Genomic DNA, 25,458 nt, shown 5'->3' on the forward strand with positions numbered 1-25,458 from the left:
AGGGGGGGGGGCCCAGGAGGGAGGGGCTTTGGGAACCAAAAAAAAAAAAAAAAAAAAAAAAAAAAAAGATGGCATCTGCAGGGCTGTACAAGGCAAAAAACCAACTTCACCAGGAGCTAAAATGCTTACCGGAACACATCAGAAGCCAAAGTTCAGGGATGTCAGAGCTAGAGAAAAACTACAAAAAGCAGGTACAGAGGAGCTCCATTCATGTGTGGACTATTGAAGAGCAGGAAATCCCTAATCAGTAATCTTCCAAAGACTGTCAGCAGAACCTGCACACAAACCTGGACTTTGGCAAAAAAGAGACAGTGGCTCCTACAGGAACCAAGCCCCTACTCTCAGTATTTGACGTGTGTCAGGTGCAGCAGTGCCTTTTGGAATGTGCCTAACAGTCCCAGGGGATTTGAGTGTGCTGCCTTTTTTTTCTGATTTATTTTTGCTCATTATAGAAAATTGAGAAATTAAAAATATATTTAAGATTGCCCATAAAAGTAAAACCAATCAGAGAAAACTATATTCGGTACAAGATTTGCATTTTATGGTATGTGTTTATTAAAGTACACCATCTATAGCTTTCCATGTCAGATTTATATATCTATATTTTTTAAAATCTGCCCTTAATTATTAAGGTATCTAACAACTATAATTTTGAGGAAAGCTATAAAAGTTCCTACCTATCTGCTAGAGTGTTTTTCTCTTGGCTTTGGCTTGTTTGTTTTAATTTTAAAGGCAGCCAAAGAAATAAATGAGTTTTTCAAGTATCATAGCAGTTATTTGTCAGGGGGCACATAGGCAACAGTGTATTTATAAGGCATGGATGATAGCCTGGAATATTGCAGGGTTTATGAGCTGGTGACTTGCCTCACTACATTAACTGAGTTCATTAGTGAAACCAAGTTTTAAGGGCAAGCTTAATTTGTTTTTCAAAATGGGATTATAAAACACTGAAACATATTCACTTGATCGCAGTTATTAGCAATTAATCATTTGGTATTTAAGGAAAACTGGTAAATATTCAGTTTGAATTAAAAACCATAGAAGTGAGTTTTAACTCATTTGTAAGATAAGAAGGGGGAAAACAGGCTGAATTAGCCCAGAGATTTCCAAGCTATAGTTAAACCTGTTTTACAAAAAAAAGGCAGTATATGGACTTCCCTGGTGGTGCAGTGGTTAAGAATCCGCTTACCAATGCAGGGGACACGGGTTTGAGTCCTGGTCCGGGAAGATCCCACATGCCACGGAGCAGCTAAGCCCATGCGCCACAACTACTGAGCCTGCGCTCTAGAACCCACGAGCCACAACAGCTGAGCCCACGTGCCACAACTACTGAGCCCGCACACCTAGAGCCCATGCTCCACAACAAGAGAAGCCACTGCAATGGGAAGCCCGTGCACCGCAACGAAGAGTAGCCCCCGCTCGCCACAACTAGAGAAAGCCCATGCGCAGCAGCGAAGACCCAACGCAGCCAAAAATAAATAAATAGATAAGATAAATAAATTTTTTTTAAAAAGGCAGTATAATTTTAAAGAGCTGGCATTTTTCCCTCTCAGGTGGTCTTGGAGAAATATTATTTTCTGGAGGTCAGTGGTGAGGGCTTAGAAAGTAGGAAAGGTGAAAAAAGAGACTCAATCAGAATTAGAAGGATTTAGTGAAGACTTTTGCCTAAAAAACAGAAGTCTTGGCTTTAAGATCCTTTGACTTCCCATTCAGCAGAATATCTGAAAATGTTTTCCATGTATTATACTCATTTCCCAATCCCTGGACCATAACATGTTCGGAAAACCTATTTAATTAGCACAGTTTGAACCCCTTCTGAAGAAATCTTCTTGTTGATCCCCATACTTCCAATTTCTCTCATCTACTTTGAGGCCAAAACATTCCAACTCTCCCTATCTTTTGTTTTTCACACTATCCCCCTTTGCTTTTTCCTACAAAATTCTTCTCAGCACATCCAACCCCTTTCCTGTAGTGGTACAAGCTAAGCTGTCTACTTTCTTGGGCCTTTTCTGTTCTTCCTCACATGCCTTCCTTTCAGGCCACCCCTTAAGCTTCTGTTGTGTTCCACCTCCTTCCAGTTCAAAACCCACCACACAATGTGGAAACCATCCAGTATAAGCAAAACGAACTGATCACCACCTCACTTACTATGTGTTTAAACTTAGGAGCACTGCATATCTTAAACGTTGTCATGGGATACATAGCTGCCATATTTTTTTAAAATTCCCTACAATGTCTGCTTAAATTGCTGCTGTGTAACCTAACATGGTTTAAACAGCATCCTTAATTCCTCAGAACATGCTGGATGTGTAACCATGCAGTGCAGTTGGTTGAGCTGGTGCCCACAGTAGCAGGACACCCCCCTCCCTGCGCCAGCCTCTTCCTCTCTGTTTTCACTTGCATTGTGACATGGACAATGTAGGTAGGAATGAGAAATGAGTTAATATTGCTTAAGACTAAAAAACTCTTTTAATCTCCTTTCTGTAATTCAGCTACATTTCCACTTTATAGATCCAGCCCAAAAGTTGTCCATAATTCCTCTTGAAAAGCTCTTGTTTCAGATTCATCTTAACTAAAAATCATTCTCTGATACTTGCAGGAAACTGACCATGCTGGTCAGTCAGGAGGTTCTGTGCGAGGACCCCCAAGGTTGCCACCGAGGTAAGTAAGCATGGGAAAACTTCTAAAAAGTCAGTTAGAGAAAAACTAATGACTCCGAGACTGGACTCTTTTCTATCATGAAAACTGAGTGTTGCTGGCCTTCGATCTTCTTTTAGAGGTACATTTAACTCACAAATTCACCCAGGCCACTAGCCCACAGTCTGCTTCTGACAGCAGGTGTAGGAGTCTCTGCTCCTTTTTTAATGCAATCCAAAAACTCACAGAGCACAAACATAGATATCTATTACTTTTCCTCAAACAAATGAACAAGACTCCTTTCTGGACCTAAAACTCCACTTCTGGAACACACACGCGCGTATACACACACATACATACATACACACACTCGCTCGCTCTCTCCCTGTTCCCAGAAACCAGCCTGAGTTTTGGCATTTCCAAAGGGAGACAGGCCTCGTGAGCTCAGAGGTGACCAGCCCTCCTGAGTTCCAGGGCTATTTAGACAAAAAACTGTGATGTTATCATAAGACATTACTATGTTCGAAATTATTTTTATCATAGGGATTAAGGAAAGGCTTTCAGAGTAATAATTGTCCTGTCCCATTTTCGGAACTAGCTTTCTTTATATTAATCTAAATTAGTGTTTTAATAATGATTCCTATAACATGAATATTAGGGGAGTTTGACGTACCTTTTCTAATCATGTACAAGACCCCATCACATATACCTGATATCTTACTATAAGCTTTTCATCTCAGACTTTGGTAGAAAGTCCTTAGTTTTCTGAAACAGTCATGGTGTGTTTAAGAGCAAATGGAGCCTTAGAGAGCTCATGATAGTAAATGCTTGTTTGTCTTGAACTAATGAATATGTAGTACAAGATAAGAGGAAGCTGGAACATCATGGCATTTCTTCAAATAATATAATGTTTAATGCAGCAGTCATTTGCTAAAAAATAGCATAGCCTGCATGTTTCATTAAATGGTATTTACACTAGCAAAACGCTGTGTGTGTGTGTGTGTGTGTAAGAAAGGACAAAACAGAACCTACTATCGATCAAACACTGACTCACAGATACCACGTTGACTTTCAGACCTGTGAATGGAAAAGGCGTACTAGCTCGACAGCCTCCTCCCAAGGGGGCCCCTGAGAGACCACCTCCCCCAAAACTTCCTGCAACCAGAGCAGCAGATAAAAAACTGCCTTTTAATCGGTCTTCTTCTGACATGGATCTTCAGAAAAAAACAAGTAACCTGGCATCTGGACTCTCAAAAGCTAAGAGTCAAGTCCTTAAAAATCAAGATCCGGTGCTGCCCCCTCGCCCCAAACCAGGACACCCTCTCTACAGGAAATACATGGTAAATTTAGCTTTTAAAAATGTTTGTGGTCAAGAGGTTTGTCCTAAAGTATACATAAGATCCTTATTCCTTAGAAAAAGATGATGAGACAACTGTGGAATTGCCCCTTGACACTGAGTGCTTTAGACAAGTAGGCCATGTTTAAACCTAGGTCTTTTAAAACAGGGTTTCATTATTAGGAAAAATATAGGAAAAGGAAGTAGGGCAGACAAGGATTGCAACCTGCTGTCTGGCTTGACCAAACAGAAACTCTGAAAAACCTGACCCAGTAGGTTACACTGATGGCAGTATCTCTGCCAGATATTATATTCATATCTTGATATAGTTTATATCTTATAGCTACCTTGCCCACAGAGTAAAATTGGAAGTAGAAAGTTCTTATTAAAATGGATGGTTTTTCCCTCATTTTCCACTTTTGTAAACCTGATTATCATGGTCCATTTAATAGTTACCAGTTAGAAGTTTTCATCAGTAATTGAGATAGTTGAGATATTAATTTTGTTCCCTTTGAATGTTTTTCTCATCATACGACCTTAAGCCTTTGTCTTCGGAGTTGATGTGCTCTCTCTGTTTTGGTCAGGTTAACCTGATGAAATCTAGAACAAATTAAAATGATAAGGAGAGCAGGAGTGTTGGCGCTTCTTAAAACAGTTGTACAACAGTAGGTCTTAACAAGAACAGCAATTATTCATTTCATATTTGTTCTACATTTCCATCACTAAGCTGGAAATTGTTTTCACTTTAAGCAGTTTAGGGTTTTTTTCATCTTCCTAAGGAAGGGTGCAGACAGATAAGAAGGAGGTAGGATATTCATATATATTCATATTCATTTAAACTGATAAAATTTTAATTGCTAAAACCCAGGGGTGTACTTTGGGATAGGATACTTAAAAATAATGAATAAATAAAAGCAGTAGCTGATGTGTTGAATACTTATAAGCCAAGGCATGCTTCAAAGCACTTTATATGTAAATAACTCATTTATTCCTCACACCAACCCTGTGAAGTAGATCCTATTATTATCTCTATTATACAGATGAAGAAAGTAAGACTCAGAGAGCTTAAGTAGCCTGTCCAGGGTCACACATCCAGTAATGGTAGAGCCAAGATTCTGTAAAGTCTCTGCTTGCGTTGGCTGTTCCGTCTCAAGAGCCTCGTTTGGGGGAATGAGATTTTGCTTATAGGTCTTAGCATAGTGGTATAATGTCAACAAAGCATTTGAACAAGTCAAAGAAACTTAATAAATTCAAAATGATGGTGTATTAGTGTGTCTCTTTACGAAATAATTCCTTAAATCCCTCATTGTTCCCTGTGGCCGCCCCACCATTAAATTGCTAACCAGGGTAACCTGGGTACCTTGGGCGCCCTGGTGCTCTGACAGAGATGCTGGGGAGCAACACGACCCGCCCCAGCCCCCGAGGGCCACACCCACGTACTCTACATCTTTGCTCCTGAGTGCAGCCTCCCTTTCCTTGTTGGAAGCGAGCTTGTGTGATCCCACGTCCTGGGCACAGGCCCTCCGACCCGTGCTCATCAGCCAGAATTTACCAAGGCGGGGAACAGAGTTCTCTGGCCAGAGTAAAAGCCATTCTAAGATCAGACAGGGCTGAGTGGACCAGGAATGACTGAGGTCAGGCGGTGAGATGGGTTTAAGTAGATGCTTGTACCAGAGCAACTGCAGGAGCACATGAGATTGAAGGCGGATGGAAGCGGCCAGTCCAACCCCGCAGGGGAGGCACCAGTCCCCTGTCAGCCGCCCCTGAACTAAAGGCGGTGAGGCCAGGTGCTGAGTATTTACCCTTCCGACGCCCTGGGGACTTGGTGGACCTTGTCCTGTAGAGCAGAACTTCCTGGATGTGGTTGTTAAGGGAACTTTAGGCCACTTTCAGCTGCCGAGGTCCTGTGGGCTCAGCCTCAGGCCCCCGAGGACTCTGAGCAGCCTGAGAAACGGCAGCCCCACCGACTAGATCCCGAGCTTGAGGAAGCCGAGTGAAGAGCTTAACTGCCGGAGGTTATACTGCAGCCGAACGTGCCAAATCCCCACGTGATCAGCCGCTTAGGACGAGGTTATTTGATTGTGAATAATCCTTTTATTGGTTTATGTTTAAGCTGTCTGTGCCTCACGGAATTGCCAGTGAAGACATTGTCCCGCAAAACCCTGGAGAACTTTCTTGTAAGGTAAAGTAGAGCTCTTTCTTTACTGACTAATGTAAAAAAAAAAAAAAAAATCTCTGGCCTCTGTTACTGTTTTACACGTTATTATAAATGCTTTAGGCTCCAAAGATTAAAATGTGGAAAAAGTAATAATGTTTTATTAAATAATAATTGCTTCAGAGACTGATATCGTACCTTCCAGCGTGGGGACGTCCTTGTGATACTGAAGCAGGTGGAAGGTAATTACTTGGAGTGCCGGAAGGGAGCCGCTGCTGGCAGAGTTCACCTGTCTCACATGAAGATCATCACCCCACTTGATGAACATCTCAGAAGCAGGCCGAACGTGAGGAATTAATATTGTACCGCCTTCATGTCACACGTGGCAGCACATTTCATAGAACTATTAATTATAGCTCATTCTCAGGTTTTTATTAGCACGTTTATTTTAACCAGAGTAAAAATTACGGTAGCGTTTTATTCCATTTTAAGAGTAAATTACTTCGAAGAGACTTGCCACTACCGTACTAATCACTCTGATACAGAGTGACTACCATGTGTTTTGCCTTTCGTGCATGGTGCTGACTTACAGCAGCCAGGACACTCAGTCATTAATTTTCAACCGTGAGAGCTGTTTATTTTTGAAGTAATGTAAACATGTTTACCCAAGTACTAGAGATTAGTTTTCTAACAGAATGAATAATTATTTTAAAGGCGGCCCTAGAAATGCTAAGCCTGACATTAAAAAATACTTCCCTTTAAGATTTAAGCTTAATATAAACCTCGTTTCTCTGCTTATAGCCCATAAACATAATGAAATGAGATGTTCCAACAACCTGAAGTCACAGTTTAGGCCTAACAATTTGTCGAGCCTGGGAGAATACAATGATTTTTTTTTTTTTTAAACTTCACAGTTATTTAATCTGCACATGTTCCAGAGAACCCCCTCCACCCCTCCCAGCTCCCCTTCTCCAGCCCCTCAGTCCTGGAGTCCCTAAATCAGCCCAAGGAGCTGTCAGGGACTAGAAGAGGCTGGATTCTCAGGCAGAACACTAAGAAGGGCCCAGGGGCGTGGCAGCAACAGCAGCTGTCTGACCCAGAGGAGCTGACTGTTAGTGGGTGCGGAGGGCCAGCTGCCCCGGGGGATGGCCCAGAGCCATGAAGGTCACAGGGAGGGGCCTCCACTGGCCCCTGGAGTGCTCTGCGGCACAGTGCTGGGCTCCAGGGTAGCCGGAAGAGGCAGGTCGGAGAGGCAGGCCTAGGCAGACAGCAGCTCCCGCCCTGTCATGGGGAGCAAGGTCCGAAGGGGCCAGCAACACTGCCAAGAGCCCGTGGAGGCACTACGGACGGAACACGGCAAAGGCCAGGAGACTGTGGAGCAGGGTGAAGCCGGCCAGACCCAGAGTGGCGGTCCTGGGAAAGAAGGACCGGTACTGGATCTGGCAGTCCCAGAGCAGCAGCAGCTGGCCGCCTGCGGCCAGCCCAGAGGGGACTGGCTCTGACCCCGGTGGGCAGGGTGGGTGTGGGGGACCCTCCCGAGTGGGCACGTGGCAGTGGAGAATGCAGTTAGGAGGGAGGTGAAGGCTGCCCAGAGGCTGGGTGTCGTCTTCTAACAGCTGCCCTTGGTAGATGAGTCGCACGTGCTGTTCCCGGCCAGGAAATTGGGTCCTTTTCAGGGAGTCGATGGTGTCATGGGGCCAGGCCCTGGCCACCTGCTCTGAATCGTTGAGGAATTTCAGCCGAAGTACTAGGGGCTCCTGGGGGGGGTCTGGAGGCGGCGGCGTTGCTGGGAGCCCCACGCCAGGCTCTGGCTGTGCAGCCTGACATCTGCATCTCAGGCTGGGGGTCTCGGCTCCTGGGGCCTCCCCTCCGATGCTGTTGGTGACTGCCATGGTTCCTCTGGGCTGTGTTGGTGTCGGGGTCCCTGATGGCTGGGGCAGTGGGTCAGCGCCCTTGGCAGTGTGTGTTGAGGCACAGGTGAGAGCCAGCACCGGTAGGCAGGCACGCACCGCGAAAAGGATGGTCACCTCATCACCCACCCCTTCGGTCAGGGCCATGGCACCTGCCTTGCCCGCTGCGCTACCGAGCTGGAGAGGCACAAAGAACCCGAGAGGGGCTGGCTCACCCGCCAGGAGCCCTCTGAACTTCGGGGGGCGTCTAACCCCACCCCACCCCAACTCTCCCACAGTCCTCATAGCTCTGCCCGCATACCCGAGCCCTGCCTTGGGACACGGACTGCTCTGACGCCCAGTTATCCCAGACCTGCCCCACGTACCCCTTCCCATCACCAAATCCCAAGTCATTTTTTGTAACCTAAGATCTAGGTCTTTAACCAGCTCCCCAGTTCACCCAAACCCTATTCCGAGGTCAGGGCCTTGACCTTCTAAGCGACTCTCCCTTAAGTTCAACCCCCACCAAACTACACCCCAAAGCTTACCTGTTCTTCCCGCCCAGGTCATCCCAAAGTTCACCTACTCCTTCGTCTCGTTGACCCAAAGCTTATCTACTCTTCCGTCCCTAAAGTTTCTCCAAGGGAGAAAAAGGTGGTCTCTGCACACGCCCGCACACGCGCGCGCACACACACACCCACACCGCCCTGTTACCATTTACCCAAACCCCGACCCGCTTCCCAAGCCTTCCCCACACCAAACGTCAACCTGCGCCCTTTGGCAAACTGGAACCTCCGAGGGTTGCCACCCCCCGCCCAACTCGGTCCCTCCTGGTCAGCTCACACCCCAGCCCAACCCCACGCCTCCCCTGGAAGCCTCTCCACACCCAGCCTGCTGCAGGACCCCAGATCTCGCCTGGGAATCTGAGACTTCGCCCTCCCCGCCCCCGTCCTCCATCACCGCTCCCATCTTCCCGCCCCACACACCCATCCCCGAGAGGTGGGAACGCCAATATAATGACTATTGAAGGTCGTTTGTTCAGCAAGAAAAATGCCATTGGACAGTTTATAGAGTTATATATTTTTATTTTTATTTTTATTTTATTTATTTATTTATGGCTGAGTTGGGTCTTTATTGCTGGGTGCAGGCTTTTTCTAGTTGCGGCGAGCGGGGGCCGCTCTTTGTTGCGGTGCGCGGGCTTCTCATCACAGTGGCTTCTCTTGTTGCGGAGCACAGGCTCCAGGCTCATGGGCTTCAGCAGCTGTGGCTCCTGGGCTTTAGAGCGCAGGATCAGTAGTTGTGGCGCACGGGCTTAGTTGCTCCGCGGCATGTGGGATCTTCCCGGACCAGGGATCAAACCCGTGTCCCCTGCAGTGGTAGGCGGATTCTTAACCACTGTGCCACCAGGAAAGCCCTAGAGTTATACTTTTAAAAGAGCTTCTTAAGGTATCCAGTTAAAATTTCACTATCTATTAGGTAATGTAACAAACATGAAAAATGAGACCCATCTGTCATTTAAACCAAGTAAAGTACTTCGTCATTCAGCCTAGTTTTCATAATCTCGTCCAATTCTTTCTTCTTAGAAGGCAGCTTACCATTTGAGGTTTGCTAAGAAACTAAAAATTTGAATTTCGGAGAGCAGCAAAGCTATGTCTTACGCTAGTTGCAGCTGGGATACTGAGATTTCTGACTTTGGTCCATACGGGGAGGGTTCTTCTGTTAACTCATTTTCTCTCTGTTTTGATGCAGCATTAACATCTGTCACCGCTCTTCTTCCTCTCTCAGAGCACACTGATGGGTAACCATGAGAGTTGTACTGTCAAAAAGCTCTCCTTGATGAAAATAGAAGCTGAAAAAATTACAAGTTGTTCTTCTATAGAAGCCCACGGTTTTGTCCACTTGAGACATTATCATACTCAGGCTTGTGCTGTAGACTGGCAGAGAGGTGGCCGCTGAGGGCCGACAGCTGGTGACACTAAAGTGGAGCCTCCCTTAGGCTCTGGGTCATGACTAACAAGACATTTTTTTTTAGAAAAATAAAACTTACCTATTTGAAAGCTTAGTTTTAAGGTAAATATTTCTAAAAATGTGTTATGCTTTCCCCTACCTTAGTCAACAGAAGGCACTGCAGATTATCAGTTGAGGCTGGGCTGTCAGAGCTGGGAGGCGGGGGATTGTCACCTCACTTGGTTCTCAGCACAGACGCGGGTTTCAGTTTCCCTCCCACTACCTGAGGCGGTGATTTGACCTCTCTGAACTTCATTTTTTTAATATGTGAGATAATATGTATGATAATTCCTCACAGAGGTGATTATACAATTGATTTATCATTATGATTCCATTTATATTAAGTCCAGAATAGGTAACTCCAGAAGGTAGATTAGTGGTTGCCCAGGGCTGAGGGGAGGGTGAGTGGGGAGAGACTGCTGATGGGTGGGAGGCTTCCTGAGGGAGTGATAAAAATGTTCTAAAGTTAGATTGTGGTGATGGTCACACAATTCTGTGAACATACTAAACCTAGGTGCACTTTAAATGGGTGAATTTTGTGGTATATGAATTATATCTCAAAGGTGCTTAAAAAATGAAATGAGCTAATTAATGCACATAAGGTGTTTGACACAGTGAGTAGTGCATAGTGGGTGAACAGTGAATATCAGCTTTTTTTTTTTTTTTTTTTTTTGGCGGCACTGCGCGGCATATGAGATCTTAGTTCCCTGACCAGGGATAGAACCCGTGCCCCCTGCAGGGGAAGTGCGGAGCCCTAACCACTGGACCGCCAGGGAAGTCCTGATATTAGCTATTCTTTTTACTCATTAGTATTAACCATTATAGCCATACTGTCATACTAGAAAGAGCTTTGAAATATGTTGGATTTTCCTCCCAGATACCCACCCTAATGGTATGGTCTGAGTTGTACAGTCCCCTGTGGCCAACCCTGTTCACCTGTGCCTCTCGCCCTTCATCTGCCAGGCCAAGGTGATGAGCAGCATTCCAGGGGTAGCCATGCATGGAAGGCAGAGAAGGGAAACTGGGAGGCCCAGGTTACTATCCCACCTCTTCTGCCTTCTCAGGCTTGTGTTTAGATCTTGGTCCATCTGGAGGTTCATGTTTGTGTTTGGTGTGGGGTAGGCCTCTGACTTTACTTTTTCCAGCAGATGGAAAGCCATCTAGCCTAACACCCTTTAGTGAGCGGTCATTCCTTTTTCCACAGATGTAAATCAGAAAAAATGAAAACCACACATACACACATGTAATAAATTGTGTAAATAATTTTTAAAGCCCTCTAGGCTTAAAATATCTCACAGTTCCTTTCCACAATCCCTGAAATTCCCATAATGCCCATTTATTTAGGGAAAAGCGCTGAGCATCCTCTAAGAAAATGTCAATGTTGCTTTGGTAAACTAATACACTGAGCTGCCATTAACTGTTCCTCTATTACCATTCAGCTGACATGAGAGAAGACAGCGTGCCTGTGCAGGTGCGTTTTGACTGATTCAGAAAAGAGTCGAGCAAAGGTGCTGCAGGGCAGAAGTGGAAGGAGTGGACCTCAATCCCTGCTGAACATCATGGCCAGGGGATGGGCGAGCCCTGAGGGGACAGGAGCCATTGAAGGAGGGAAGAGAAAAGAAAGGGCACAGGGCTTCCCTGGTGGCGCAGTCGTTGAGAGTCCACCTGCCGATGCAGGGGACACGGGTTCGTGCCCTGGTCTGGGAAGATCCCACATGCTGCAGAGCGGCTGGGCCCGTGAGCCATGGCCGCTGAGCCTGCGCGTCCGGAGCCTGTGCTCCGCAACGGGAGAGGCCACAACAGTGAGAGGCCCATGTACCACAAAAAAAAAGAAAGGGCACAAAATTTGCCTTCATTTATTCCACAGGTTTGCCAATGTTATAATTTCAAATAATATCCTTCAGTCAGATTTGATGATGATGATGTGGATAAGCCTGTCTCTTCATGTAAAGAAACTAAGAATAACAGCTGCCTGTCAATAAGAAATGGTCACTCTTCAAATTCAGCTTCTCCTCTGGCCAGTCTAAGCACTTGGTTAGATGGGTAGAGAATACTGAATTCTCTTTGCTAGTTTACTTAGAATTACTGGTGAATAAACCGTTCAGATTAAAAAGGAAATCCAGGCCAGGCATGGGAGGTAGCGTTGGCTTTCAAATTAGAGAAAGCATTCAGTTAAGTGGTAATAAACGAAATGGATTTTAACTTTTTGTGAATTATACTTTTGTGGAAGTCATTAGCTCTTTTCATTACAAAAGACGAGAGCATAAATTGCAGAACTTCTTTCTTTTCCCATCTTAATGAAGAGACTGCTTTTAAGGCTCTGTTCTTAAGGTTTAGTCCTGATCACAGTTTATGGGAAAAGTGACCCTTGAAAGGTAAAAAGGTCAAAAACCACTACTTCAGGATAGAATAGGTACTGCTTTAAAAAAAAAAAAAAAAAAATTATGTAATTTCCTTTTGTTTTACTCTCTTGCTTTAAAAAATGCTAAGGGATATTATAATTGAGAGTTATTTCTGTTTTCCTCTGGCAAGGACACATACCTTTTCAACTTGGTAATGATTCCCTTGTGTGGCTCAACTGTGTGGTTTGCATCTTGCACTCATAATGTAATTGTGTCAAGAGGACCCTAATGAGGAAAAATAAAATGGTCTCAGAGTGAATAATAAATCCAGCGTCCATCCTGCACACTCCATTCACCGCCCTGTTTTCCCCCTAAGGATCCAAGCCACGCTCAGAAGCCTGTTGACAGTGGTGCCCCTCATGCTGTCGTTCTTCATGATTTTCCGGCAGGTAAGGACATAGGTAATAAAGTGGTAGAACCTTAGGATCTGGGATCAGGCATCCTCCCCAGGTTAACCTCTCAAGGACATCCTTCTCATTTTCTGCACCAGCAGAGCCCTGGACTGGACAGGTCATCTCATCCATCACCCCACCTTCAGGAAAAGTCAACTGTACTCAGGCATTCCAGAAAACTTAGCTGTAATAGCTTTGCCTTTGAAACTCCTTGTGACAGAGAGAGGAGGAGTGTTTCCCTTACAAATGAACAATTAGCAAATTGCCTACCAGTTGCAAACTTTTTCACTCTTTCAAAATGGGGTACCAAATACCAGTTATAATGAAATTAATTTGAATTTAATAAGTGGAGTTCTTTTCTCCTAAGGGTTGTAAAACCAACACACATAGCTCAGCTATTACTTATGAAATGAGTATAAAATAAAAAATAGGGACTTCCCTGGTGGCGCAGTGGTTAAGAATCCGCCTGCCAATGCAGGGGACACGGGTTCAATCCCTGGTCCGGGAAGATCCCACATGCCGCGGAGCAACTAAGCCCATGTGCCACAACTACTGAGCCCACATGCTGCAACTATTGAAGCCCATGCACCTAGAGCCCATGCGCTGCAACAAAGAGTAGCCCCCCCAGCCACAACTAGAGAAAGCCCACATGCAGCAACGAAGACCCAGCACAGCCAAAAATAAATAAATAATATAAATTTTTGTAATCAATATTTAAGTACCTTTTATATCCAAGGCTACAAATAAAATAAATTCCTGATTTATTTATAACCTGTTTTTTATGCACTTGGTAGACTGATTTTTATTTCACTGTGAGTAAATTTATTTGCAAAAGAGCTGTAGGACTCCCTTAGTTAATATTTTGAGATTGAAATGATTTTTAAGCATGGTTGAGAATAAAATGAATATTATACCATGTCTATAAAACTCTTTTCATTGTTAAAATATGTATTCAGCAGAGGGTTTATATTGACACAGGAAGAATCCTTGGCCAGCACAATGTTTTGTGTGTGTATGTGTGTGTGTGTGTGTGTGTGTGTGTGTTTTAACCATTTTCTATCAATCAGTGCCTGGTAAATATATCTAATTTGATCTTAAAAGAGGAGGCTCATAACAACGATATCCAGGAAAAAAATAATATATTTTTAAAGTCAATTTGATTAGTATAACCTGTTCTCAGAATCAGTAGAACATACTGCCTCGGTAGACAGAACTAAATGCTACTTTAATCAGATCTGCAAGCAGGGTAATTCATCATACATAATTATTTTATGTTACAGAGCAAGTTGATGATTTGAACCTCACTTCAGGAGAAATTGTTTATCTTCTGGAAAAAATAGGTACAGATTGGTACAGGGGGAAATGTAGAAACCAGACTGGTGTATTTCCTGCCACCTACGTCAAAGTGATTGTAAGTAGATTGTGCTTGTTTAAATTGGTCATATATTCAGTGAATTCTGTGTAATTTGCAGTTTGGAAAAAAAATAACCAGAAGCCTAGATTCTTGGGTTCTGGTTCTCTCTCTTCCATTAATTCATTTGGTGTTTGAAAAATTCAGAAATAAAGGTTTGTTCAATTAGATACTAGCTAATTATTCATATATTATGGAGTATTAGCACTTAATGCTTAAATGCTATCTGAAATCCTAAGGTGAAAAACTACAGGTCCACTGGTGAATCAGCTATTCTTGGAGGGCTGATAAGCACTTGAGGGTATATGTTAATTCTTTGCAACATTCAGCAAACAAGAATTAAATGAGGGGCTTCCCTGGTGGCACAGTGGTTGAGAGTCCGCCTGCCGATGCAGGGCACACGCGTTTGTTCCCGGTCCGGGAAGATCCCACGTGCCGCGGAAAGGCTAGGCCCGTGAGCCATGGCCGCTGAGCCTGCGGGTCCGGAGCCTGTGCTCCGCAATGGGAGAGGCCACAACAGTGAGAGGCCCGCGTACCGCAAAAAAAAAAAAAAGAATTAAATGATACTGGATTGTCCTGAAGGAATGTTTGTTCTCTGAGGTTATGGTACCACTTCTCCTTTTCTTTGGAGTACATTTCGTTACTGGTTTCTTTCATCCTTTCCATTCCCATTTATTTCAACCTTTAAAAAAATAGATTTGGGAATACCAAAGTACCTTCATTGGAGGTAATGGTCCACTAATGATTTTTCACATAATAATTCCAAATCTGACTGGGAAACATATATTAAAGTGTCCAAATTTTATACGTCCCCAAAGCCTAACTTGTGTAAGTAGAGCCCTGAGTGCTAAGCCCGGGTGGCTGAGAAACATGGGGATGAAATCAGACTGCCACTTGAACGTTTATATCAGTAGGAAGAGAATGACTCAGTCTCTAATATAACTTATTGATACTGGAACATATCAATAAACCTGACTTAAATAGTTGAGCATTAACTGCTTGGCGGGGTGGGGGTAAGAAAATGATTTTCCATTACATCAGAAACTTAGCAAACAAATATAACAGAAAACCTGTATTTTTCAAGTATGAATGAGGTTGAGTCTCTTGAATTACGAAATGTGGGTCTTAAAAATTGTCTGGTATATAAAAATACCCTGATTCTTTGGAGAAATCCAACCACATACTCTAAATTAATATTAAAGAGTAATGTTAGTTTTAGCACTCTTCCTCATTTTTCTTCTGCCCAATGTAGCAGTACTTTAAAAAGCACAATTACCACACTGAAATCAATCATACTGAATTTGCCAGATTATTGGTGTAAGTGTTATTTCTAAGCCTACAAGTTTAAAAAATTGTTTTAAGACTTCAAACTTTTGAAATTCATTAAGAAGGGCACTGATTTATTTAATGTAAACCTCAAAGCCTTAAGTAGTTTTCAGAGTTATAGTGCATTATGGTCAAATATTTCATCACAACCCAGTTCTCTGGAGCCTTGTTGATGAGTTATTATATAAAGTGCTCGCCTCTTAGTAGATGCTCACTGAGTACTAAGTCCTCTCTTCCTTCCCTACTCACGTTGAAGGGGAAAAAGTGTTCCAGGGTTATGAAAATGCAGAGAATCCACAAGTTTGATTAAAAGATTTTATTTTAGGGTCATGAAAGTATTGCAGAGTTCTACCAACAGTTTGAATAGGTGTCTATGTAGTGCCTGATGCCTAGTTTCTATCCTAAGCCCTCCTCCCCTGAAGTTTTCAACTTGGGGGATAAGGGGTAGAGTATACTCAGTCAGGGGTAGAACGACATTAATGTGCTTATTCCAGCAAATAAGAGGATTGATTGGTTATTCAAGGAAGGCTACATCACAAGTTACGCATTTTTTAAAAAACCCAAATTCTGGATTTCATACCTTTGTAGCACCTGTGGTACATTTCGTCGGTTTAACACCTAGCGAAACTGGCTAACTTCAGTCATGAATTTGCTAATTACTTAGCTTAAATTTATCTTATTAAAATCTGAAAGAATACAGCTGTTGTCTTGATTTTTGTCTTTACTAGACTGATGTTCCGGGAGGAAATGGGAAAAGGGAATCCGTCACATCTCATTGTGTTAAGTAAGTTTTACTTGTGTTGTTTTGCACAAGATACAAAGGATGTGAGCATTTATGTCATACAGAATAAACACTTCAGATGTATGATTATTCAGATTCTCAATGTGTCTTTTTAATTATGAGGAAAACTACTTGTTTAAAAATTCTGGTGAAATTGCAACATGCTGATAGAGCAACTCTCCATATCCATACAGGCCATATAGACAGGCACAAACAGTCTATCCCGGTGCGTCCCACAGCCTGGCCTCACCAGAGCAGAGAGGTTTCATCATCCAGGGCATTTTGTGTTGGCCTTCTGCTGTTTATCTACCAACAGATTTCTAGAAGGTTCAAATATTTTTGTCATAGTGTTAGGGAACCACTGACCGAAACCACCCACCTTGGCTAGGCACGATGATAACCACTTGTACGAGTTGTGTCACAACAGGAGGTCCTGATAAGGAACTTGCTGCTAACCAGGAGAATTCAGGAGGGGCTGAAAAGAGGGAAGAGATACCAGCCCATAATATGTCTTGTAAAACTAACTAGAAGAATTCAGGAGGGGCCAAAGGGAGGGAGGATACACTAGCCCATAATATTGTCCTACCAAAGTCCCAGAATCCTTCACACTGGAATCCATCTTGGCTGAGGATGGGCGCACCACCAGGAAGGACCCTGAGTCAGACTAAATATGGGCCAACCAAGATGACTGGGAAGAGACAACCCAGAAACTAACCCCATTACCATAAAACCTGAGACTGCGAGCCACGTGGCAGAGCAGTTCTCCTGGGGTCTCTTACCCCGCTGCTCTCCACCCAGGCGCCCCTTCCCAATAAAGTCTTTTGCTTTGTCAGTACGTGTGTCTCCCCTGACAATTCACTTCTGAGTGTTAGACAAGAGCCCACTCTTAGGCCCTGGAAGGGGTCCCCCCGCTTCCTGCAACAATAGAAAATATTTAAACCTGATAGAGGGACTTCCCTTGTGGTCCAGTAGCTAAGACTCCATGCTCCCAATGCAGGGGGCTCGGGTTCAATCCCTGGTCAGGGAACTAGATCCCACATTCCGCAACTAAGAGTTCACATGCCGCAACTAAAAGATCCCGCATGTTACAACGAAGATCCCACATGCCACGACTAAGACCCGGTGCAGCCAAATAAATAAATATATATTTTTTTAATGAACAGAAAAGTAAACCTAACAGAAATATGAACCCTACAAAAACTGCTAGGCATTTTGTATTGTTTTGTTTTTGAGAGGAACTAGAAGAAAGTAAAGGAAGAGTTAATTTGGAGGGGTCTTCTTTATGTTTGAAGACCTTTCCGTGAATTTATGTACCCTTTTCTGCATCACTGTAACTCCTTTGTGATTTAAAACATTGCCACAATGCAACTTTATATTCCAGTTAAATGAGCAAATTAATAGAATTCAGTACCTGCTGAAGACTGTAAACCTGTCTTTGAATAGGTCAGACATAAGAAGATATGCTCCCTGAGGACTTTAGAAAATAAATGCAAAGGTTATCACAAATAAGAAAACTTCTGATGCCACGATAGTTTAATTCTGTTTCAGGTTCAGTTTTTCTCCTATTTTTAAGCAGTGTTTACTGTGTCAGCAGGTTGAATTTAAAGTGGGCTCTCATGGCTGTTGATCCATTGACCTAAGTCAGACTTCATTGGAGCGAGTACCCACCTGTTCTCTTCAGGCAATTGCGTCTCCTTAGTCATAGCTGTTGAAACTTCCTTTCCAAAGCCTCAAATCAAAAGTTTGGGATTCAATCATGTCTTCTAGGGACACAGTTTCATCTCTGTTTTTATCTTATTTTCAGTCAAAGTTGTAGATCATATAAGGATCATTCTAATTCTCAGAAATGAAGCCTTTTTAAAGGAGATACAAAAATCATTTTTAAAACAACAGTGTAAGATATAAGATTAAATGTTATAAGATAATAAGCCGAGTTTCTGTTTTCTTCGAACCTTCTAGTTTTGAAGGCCATTCATCTATATACACAGCTCACTGATTCAGCATACATTGAGCATCTACCCTGCCCAGCTGGTGCCCATTGCATTTCTGCCATGGAAGTTTGATGTCTTGCCCTGAGATTCTCAGGGTTAACACTCCTAAACTCAGTGCATTTATGACTGAGAGGGTTCAGACTTGGCCCTGGATTACTGTGGCCCAAGGATACAAAGACAAGGAGACTGGGGAGATTCTGTCATGAAGAAAAGGTGATCAAAAGATGTGCAACATTAACCAACCACTAGCTGCTTATCTGGGATTCTGCCTGTACTTGTGACCTTGACTTTAGCCTTTCTGAGTGAATAGGTTCATATCTAAAAAGTAAGGACTATCATTTAGAAATATAGCTTATTCTTTTTCATGGAAAATTTTAAACTATGCCTAGTATACCTTGTTCCAAAGTAAACACAGAATAAATATTTATTGAAAGACTAAATGAAGGTTTTAAAGCATTCTGAAAGTTAGTACTCTCTAGTTTAACCCACAAATGTGGTCTTCTTTCTTCAGAGGCCCAAGATGTGTTGCTCGATTTGAGTATATTGGAGACCAGAAGGATGAGTTAAGTTTCTCAGAGGGAGAAATTATTATTCTTAAAGAGTATGTGAATGACGAGTGGGCAAGAGGAGAACTTCGAGAGAGATCTGGGATCTTCCCCCTTAACTTTGTGGAACTCATTGAGGATCATCCCACCTCTGGTCCAAATGTTTTAAGTGAGTACAGAGAATATGGGTTTTTATTATGTCCTATCCTAATTCAAATAAACCAGATAATAGGTTAATTCTTAAGTTGCATAATAATCCATACTGCCATATTTTTTAAGGTAGAAGGAAAAATGATTTTTAAATGGTCAACATCATTATTGGGATAGTCATTGTTGTGGCAGTCTCTCAAAGAGCTGGTTTTGGTGTTTTAGGTAGTTAGTGGTGGCTTCATATTAGAAATGGCAGAAAAAAAATCACTGACTTTCAAACAGAAATGGCCTATAGAGTATAACTAATGTGTATCCTCCTTCACCTTACAGTAAAGGAAACAAATCCGGAGAGGGTAGTGCTGGGCAAAGTTATACAGCCAGTACATGAAGAGACTGATCTGGAATCCCAGACTTTTCACTCTCCCCGCAAAGTTTTTCTCCAATACTATATGGTCTTTACAGCTGAAGTTTTGACATTTTTTTAAAATACAGGCACAAAGGTACCACTGAAAACCAAAAAAGAAGATTCTGGTGCAAATTATCAGGTAGGCTGCTTGAATAGATAACTATTGAAAGCCAAGTTTTATCTCTGGGATGACTATTAAAATCATAATTATCAAAAGAAAATGTTATAAATCATTTTTTGTATTTTTTTTAAAAATTTATTTATTGATTGATTTTTGGCAGTGTTGAGTCTTCATTGTTGTGTGCGGGCTTTCTCTAGTTGCAGAGAGCGGGGTCTACTCTTCATTGCAGTGTGTGGGCTTCTCATTGCAGTGTCTTCTCTTGTTGCAGAACACAGGCTCTAGGCACTCTGGCTTCAGTAGTTGTGGCACACGGGCTCAGTAGTTGTGGCTCGTGGGCTCTAGAGTGCAGGCTCAGTAGTTGTGGTGCACGGGCCTAGTTGCTCTGCGGCATGTGGGATCTTCCCGGACCAGAGCTTGAACCCATGTCCCCTGCATTGCCAGGTGGACTCTTAACCACTGTGCCACCAGGGAAGCCCTGTAAGTCATTTTTTAATTCATGTAGCAAATATTTGAAGTAAATAGATGATTAATATCTTTATTGCATATAGAGCTCGTACAAATGAGTTAGAAAGACATGCAAACCCTAATAAAAAACAAGGAGAGGGGCTTCCCTGGTGGCGCAGCGGTTGAGAGTCTGCCTGCCGATGCAGGGGACACGGGTTCGTGCCCCGGTCCGGGAGGATCCCACGTGCCGCGGAGCGGCTGGGCCCGTGAGCCATGGCCGCTGAGCTTGCGCGTCTGGAGCCTGTGCTCCGCAACGGGAGAGGCCACAACAGTGAGACGCCTGCGTACCGCAAAAAAAAAAAAAAAACAAGGAGAGATATTATTAGAATATTCATGAAAGAGATACTATAAGTGGCTGATATTAAAAAAGTATTTAACCTTATAGTAATCAAAGAAATGCTTTGTAAAGAGACAATAAAATACCATTTAACGTATCTAGTTAATGAAGATTCAATACAACTCAACAGTAAATAAGTGATTATAAGTATGTGAATGTTAAAACAGAGAAAGTGCAGATTATTGTTATCATTATTTTTATTTCTCACCCTAAGAAAAGGATGAAAAATGAGACAAGGTTTTAGTCACAAAGATGATCACGGTGGTGTTATTGTAACAAGAAAAAATTGGAAATAACCTAAATATGGTCATTATCGGGAGAATGTTCTGAGGACATTACAAACTAGATTTGTAAAGTAAATGGCATGGGAGGAAAACATGTATTATAGGGAAGTTGAATATATAGCATAAAAAGACTATGAGGAAATGTGTTTGTTACCATTCAGTTGCCCTTAGGTAGTGAGATTATAGGTGGTTGGGTGTTCTTCCCATTCTTCATATATTTCCGAACTGCCAAGTGTTTAGGAACATTTGTATTATTTTATAATGGGAGAGAGAAAAAAATGGATTAAAATTTTTACACTGTATAACATGGCTTCAGAAGTGTTTAAACTGAGTAGGAATGTGGGTGACTTCCCATTGTTTTTTGTGACATTATTTTAGAAGAGTGAGCCTGATGGGGTCATTGTTTGTCAAAAATGTCAGTGGTAATTAGGCTGTGTGTCTCTCAATTCTTTCATCTTCCCCCCACTGCTAAAGTCAAACAGGAAAGAAAGGGACTACAGTTCTCTAAAAGGAAATGTTCACATGGTTCCCTGTATTTCTTGGGAGTGACAAGTACTGTTCTTTAGGGTTGGTTACCCAAGTACAGGAACAAGACGGTAGGGTTACGGTTTTTTGTTTAATTTTTTGTTTTTCTTTCAAGCCATCAGTTGATGAGAACTTAAGATGTACCAGGCACTGTGCTAAGCATTCTACACGCATTATCTCATTTGATCCCCAAAGCAACTCTAAGATGAAGCTGAGGCTCAGAGTAGAGAAGCTTCTTGCCCAGTGTCAGCTAGGAGGTAGCAGAGCTGACTGGCGGGCTCCAAGCCTTTGCTCTTAGTGTTATCCTTGCCTCTCGCTTGGGCTTCTTGAACATAGGGCTCCCATCGTGACTTGGCAGTGATGCCTCTTCTCACGGCAGAACCTTCTTCTGATGTGTTTGCAGTAAAAGCATTACTGTTGAAGCATTCCCCCACACTAGCCCACCATATCTGGGTGATTATCCTGCCAGCCTTGGAGCTAACTATGCATCATAAAATTAAAAGTGTGGGGACTTCCCTGGTGGCACAGTGGTTAAGAATCCGCCTGCCAATGCAGGGGACACAGGTTCAATCCCTGGTCTAGGAAGATCCCACATGCTGTGGAGCAACTAAGCCCATGCGCCGCAACTACTGAAGCCCGCGTGCTCTAGGGCCCACATGCTGCGACTACTGAAGCCTGAGCGCCTAGAGCCCATGCGCTGCAACAAGAGAAGCTACCACAGTGAGAAGCCCATGCACTGCAACGAAGAGTAGCCCCTGCTCACTGCAACTAGAGAAAGCCCGCATGCAGCAACGAAGATCCAATGCAGCCAAAAAAAAAATTAAAAGTGTGAACTAATGAAGTCCTGTGCCATGGAATCTGATAGCCTCTGAAACATGTAGAGACCTGGGAATTAACAGATTGCCCATTCTGATCCTTCCTAATTTAGATAAAGAAGAACCTCACTGAAAATTATATGCTTTTCCAGAATGTTTTCATAGTGTCATAAATACTATACACAAATATTGCAAGCTTTTATCTAATTTTAGTGTAACTGTCATAGATAATAATTAGAAAAAATTTTTGCTTAAGCATTATATAGCCCTTGAAAGCAGAAAGTCACAAATTTTATCACGTCTATCATTTAGAATTCTATTTTAAGAAAAAAGTTATTGGAAACTTTTATTTCTGAAACTCAATAGTGACATAAGGTATTGAGTGATTTAAAGTGGCCTTCAGGCTTTGAAATCTTATGACCCCTTAGCTTTTTTTTCCACCACTTTTTAAGCTTTGCAGAAATTAATCTCAAATAAAATCTCACATTTCTTACCAAACTTCTGATTTGAAACAGGAGAACAGTCTTTCTGCAGAATGGTGCGAAGCTCTTCACAGTTTCACAGCGGAGACTAGTGACGACTTGTCCTTCAAGAGGGGAGACCAGATCCTGATCATGGAACGTGTGGACTCCGACTGGTACAGGGGCAGACTGCGCGACAGGGAGGGCATCTTCCCCGCAGTCTTCGTGCGGCCCTGCCCAGGTGCGACAGCTGCAAGGAAGGCTCTTACCCTCTAAGGGGAGCGTGAGGCCTTTGAAATGATACATATTCCGTTTCCCTCTGGCCATGTTCAATTTAAGTTGTTTGCCTACATTTGCAAGTTGATTCATAAAGTCATGCAAACTTTCTTCATACAATTTATTAAAGTTATGGGGAAAAGAGATTTTTAAATGCCTTCAATTAAGAATGGCTAATTTTGTCTCCTAAATATTAATGTATTTTGTATAATTTTTTTCCTGCTAAGACAGCATCCTTCATCTTGTTGCCAGTTAAGTAAATTCAAAATTAATTGAAAGTATTATGTCCTGGGAATGACAAGGGGGTTTCTTAAAATGTTCAACTTGTGTTTTAGTCCAATGTCTTTCTATATATTTGAATTTTTGGTGTCTTCACAGCTGAGGCTAAAAGTATGGCTGCTTTAGCACTGAAGGGGAGGAAGGCCAAAGCCTTGTATGATTTCCATGGGGAGAATGAAGATGAGCTTTCCTTCAAGGTCAGAATGTGTATCTTTTTGTAATTGCATTAAGCAGCTATAAATTTTGAAATGTCTTCCACTGAAGGGTGGAACATTTGGGTGGAGTACTGATCATTAGTCAAGAATGAACAGGGCTTCCCTGGTGGCGCAGTGGTTGAGAGTCCGCCTGCCGATGCAGGGGACACGGGTTCGTGCCCCGGTCCGGGAAGATCCCACATGCCGCGGAGCGGCTGGGCCCGTGAGCCATGGCCGCTGAGCTAGCGCGTCCGGAGCCTGTGCTCCGCAATGGGAGAGGCCACAACAGTGAGAGGCCTGCGTACCGCAAAAAAAAAAAAGAACAGATCTCAGACCCTCATTCTAAAGGATGAGATTAGAGAAAGTGAATAGGGCAAATGTAAATAATCAGCAAGGCATTTAGGTACTTAAAGAAAGCCTTATTGATATCCATAGCACCACAGTCGCCTACCAAATTCCTTAGCCTTATAACACGTCTCACTAATGTTGGAGGTTTCATTGGTAGCCCTAGTAAAGGATGATCCTCTACATGGCCCTTGCAGCCTCCATGTCTTTGAAACCAGCAGAGAAATCAGGTGGCAACTACTACAGCTGGCCTCTGCAGCAGTGCCTCATAAGACACCGGAGTCTTGTCCACAAAGACACTGACTAGACTTTAGGGAAATGATCCCAAAAGGTTAAGGTATTTTGCAGAAGTTTTTTTTTTAGAAGCCTAAAATCTAATCTTAATCTTACTTCATCAAGGAAGTACCTTTTATTTTTTTAAAGTAAAAAGAATACTTCCATGATCCTGTTTCCACAGTCCACAGTTCGACGGTGGTCAGAGGAAAGCACCCAGGGTAGTACTTTGGGATTGGGCCAGAGGAAGGAGGGTGGCTTTAGTAAGTCATCGCTGTCAGAAGAGCCTGTGTCAGACAGTGGGAAATTCTCCATTATCAGAGATACTCAGAGGCAGGGGTGCCATAGAAGGAATTAAAGTATCCAGGAGTGATTGGACAAGATGAGACTTAAGACAGAGGGTACCCAAACAAGGTTTTCATCTGTCTACAACAAAATGAGGAAAACAGTGATATTGGGTATGTGCAGGCTTTAGGGGAGCCATGGAGAAGGGGAGGCATGCCTAGATATATAAGGTTGCTAACTTTTCTGTTTTGTGATGGAGCTTTACTTTATTCTGAGAATTTCTTCTTTTTCATATTAAAATGTCATTTCTATTATAAAATATTATTAGTAAATGTATAGATTTCTTATGCAAAATTATAATTGGTAACCCTATATCAGTTTTTTTTTAATTTATTGGTCCATAAAATCCAAATGTTTAGAAACTTTTGCCCTAGTCCTTTTCAATCTTGAGAGTCAGTGGCTCAAAATTAATTCCTTTTATCTTTACATAAAATGTTACTGCAAGTGAACACTCTGGATTCAGACTTTTTGGATATTATTTTGGCCTTCATTTAGGTTATGTCAATGTAATAGAATTCACAGTATCATCCAGAAAATAGGTTGTCTTCATTTTACAAATGCCTGGCTGTAAGCAAGATAGTTCTAGAGATTTTTAGTTAAGGGATTCTGCACCACTTTCAGAGTTGTTGATCATTAATATTTTATTAAATATCCACAGAATATTAGTAAATAAAACTTTTAAAAATTGTCCTAGCCCTCAGAAAACTGACATAGTATGTATGTATGGACCAGAGCTAAGAAAAATAGTTTTAGTCAGTGATTATGTTATAGTTTAGGAAGTGGAAGGAACTTACTTGTTAGTCAGTGATTATGTTATAGTTTAGGAAACGGAAGGAACTTAATTGTAACAGAACCTTTGAATGCCAGAATTTTTACAGATTTTAGCAAGGTAAATTAATGACATGGGATAGTCAGCATTTTCCCTTAAGAAAGGCCTTAAATCAAACCAGTTTTCCAAAGGGCAGTGTCCTAGGGCTACAAATAAATCCATTTAGCCTGATAAAGATATTCTTTAAAGTAGCCAGGGTCATCTTGGACCATTATAGAATCCTAAACCCAGATTCTAAGCAACAGTTAGAAACCATAAAGAACAAAATAGTTTCAGGAGATAACAGATGAAGACATAATTTTTGAAACTGAGGAATTATAATTCATACACGAATAAGATACACAACCCCTTTGACTAACCTGATGAGGATAAATCATGTGCTGAGTCAGGGTGAAGCTCTTTAAGACAGGAAAGAATGCAAATTTGATATTGAGGCCGTGGA

General features: G+C 42.5%; 1 protein-coding gene and 1 pseudogene across 3 annotated transcripts in view; one reads left to right on the forward strand and one right to left on the reverse strand.

Moving 5' to 3' along the window:
• The window catches only part of SH3D19 (SH3 domain containing 19), a 94,609-nt gene that overhangs the window by 66,016 nt on the left and 3,135 nt on the right, over positions 1-25,458 (forward strand). For all 3 annotated transcript variants that reach the window (XM_024764062.1, XM_024764059.1, XM_024764060.1), the window contains 11 exons: positions 2,600-2,661; positions 3,713-3,977; positions 6,087-6,155; positions 6,334-6,474; positions 12,743-12,815; positions 14,099-14,229; positions 16,284-16,339; positions 18,839-19,041; positions 19,515-19,567; positions 22,530-22,716; positions 23,130-23,227. In XM_024764062.1, the coding sequence (XP_024619830.1) occupies positions 2,600-2,661; positions 3,713-3,977; positions 6,087-6,155; positions 6,334-6,474; positions 12,743-12,815; positions 14,099-14,229; positions 16,284-16,339; positions 18,839-19,041; positions 19,515-19,567; positions 22,530-22,716; positions 23,130-23,227 (1,338 nt within the window). The remainder of the gene's footprint in view (positions 1-2,599; positions 2,662-3,712; positions 3,978-6,086; positions 6,156-6,333; positions 6,475-12,742; positions 12,816-14,098; positions 14,230-16,283; positions 16,340-18,838; positions 19,042-19,514; positions 19,568-22,529; positions 22,717-23,129; positions 23,228-25,458) is intronic.
• LOC112412380 (transmembrane and ubiquitin-like domain-containing protein 1 pseudogene) lies at positions 7,469-8,185 on the reverse strand (annotated as a pseudogene).

Source organism: Neophocaena asiaeorientalis, unplaced genomic scaffold (assembly GCF_003031525.2).
Source record: "Neophocaena asiaeorientalis asiaeorientalis breed wild unplaced genomic scaffold, Neophocaena_asiaeorientalis_V1.1 scaffold594, whole genome shotgun sequence".
In the NCBI taxonomy this organism is placed as follows: Eukaryota; Metazoa; Chordata; class Mammalia; order Artiodactyla; family Phocoenidae; genus Neophocaena; species Neophocaena asiaeorientalis.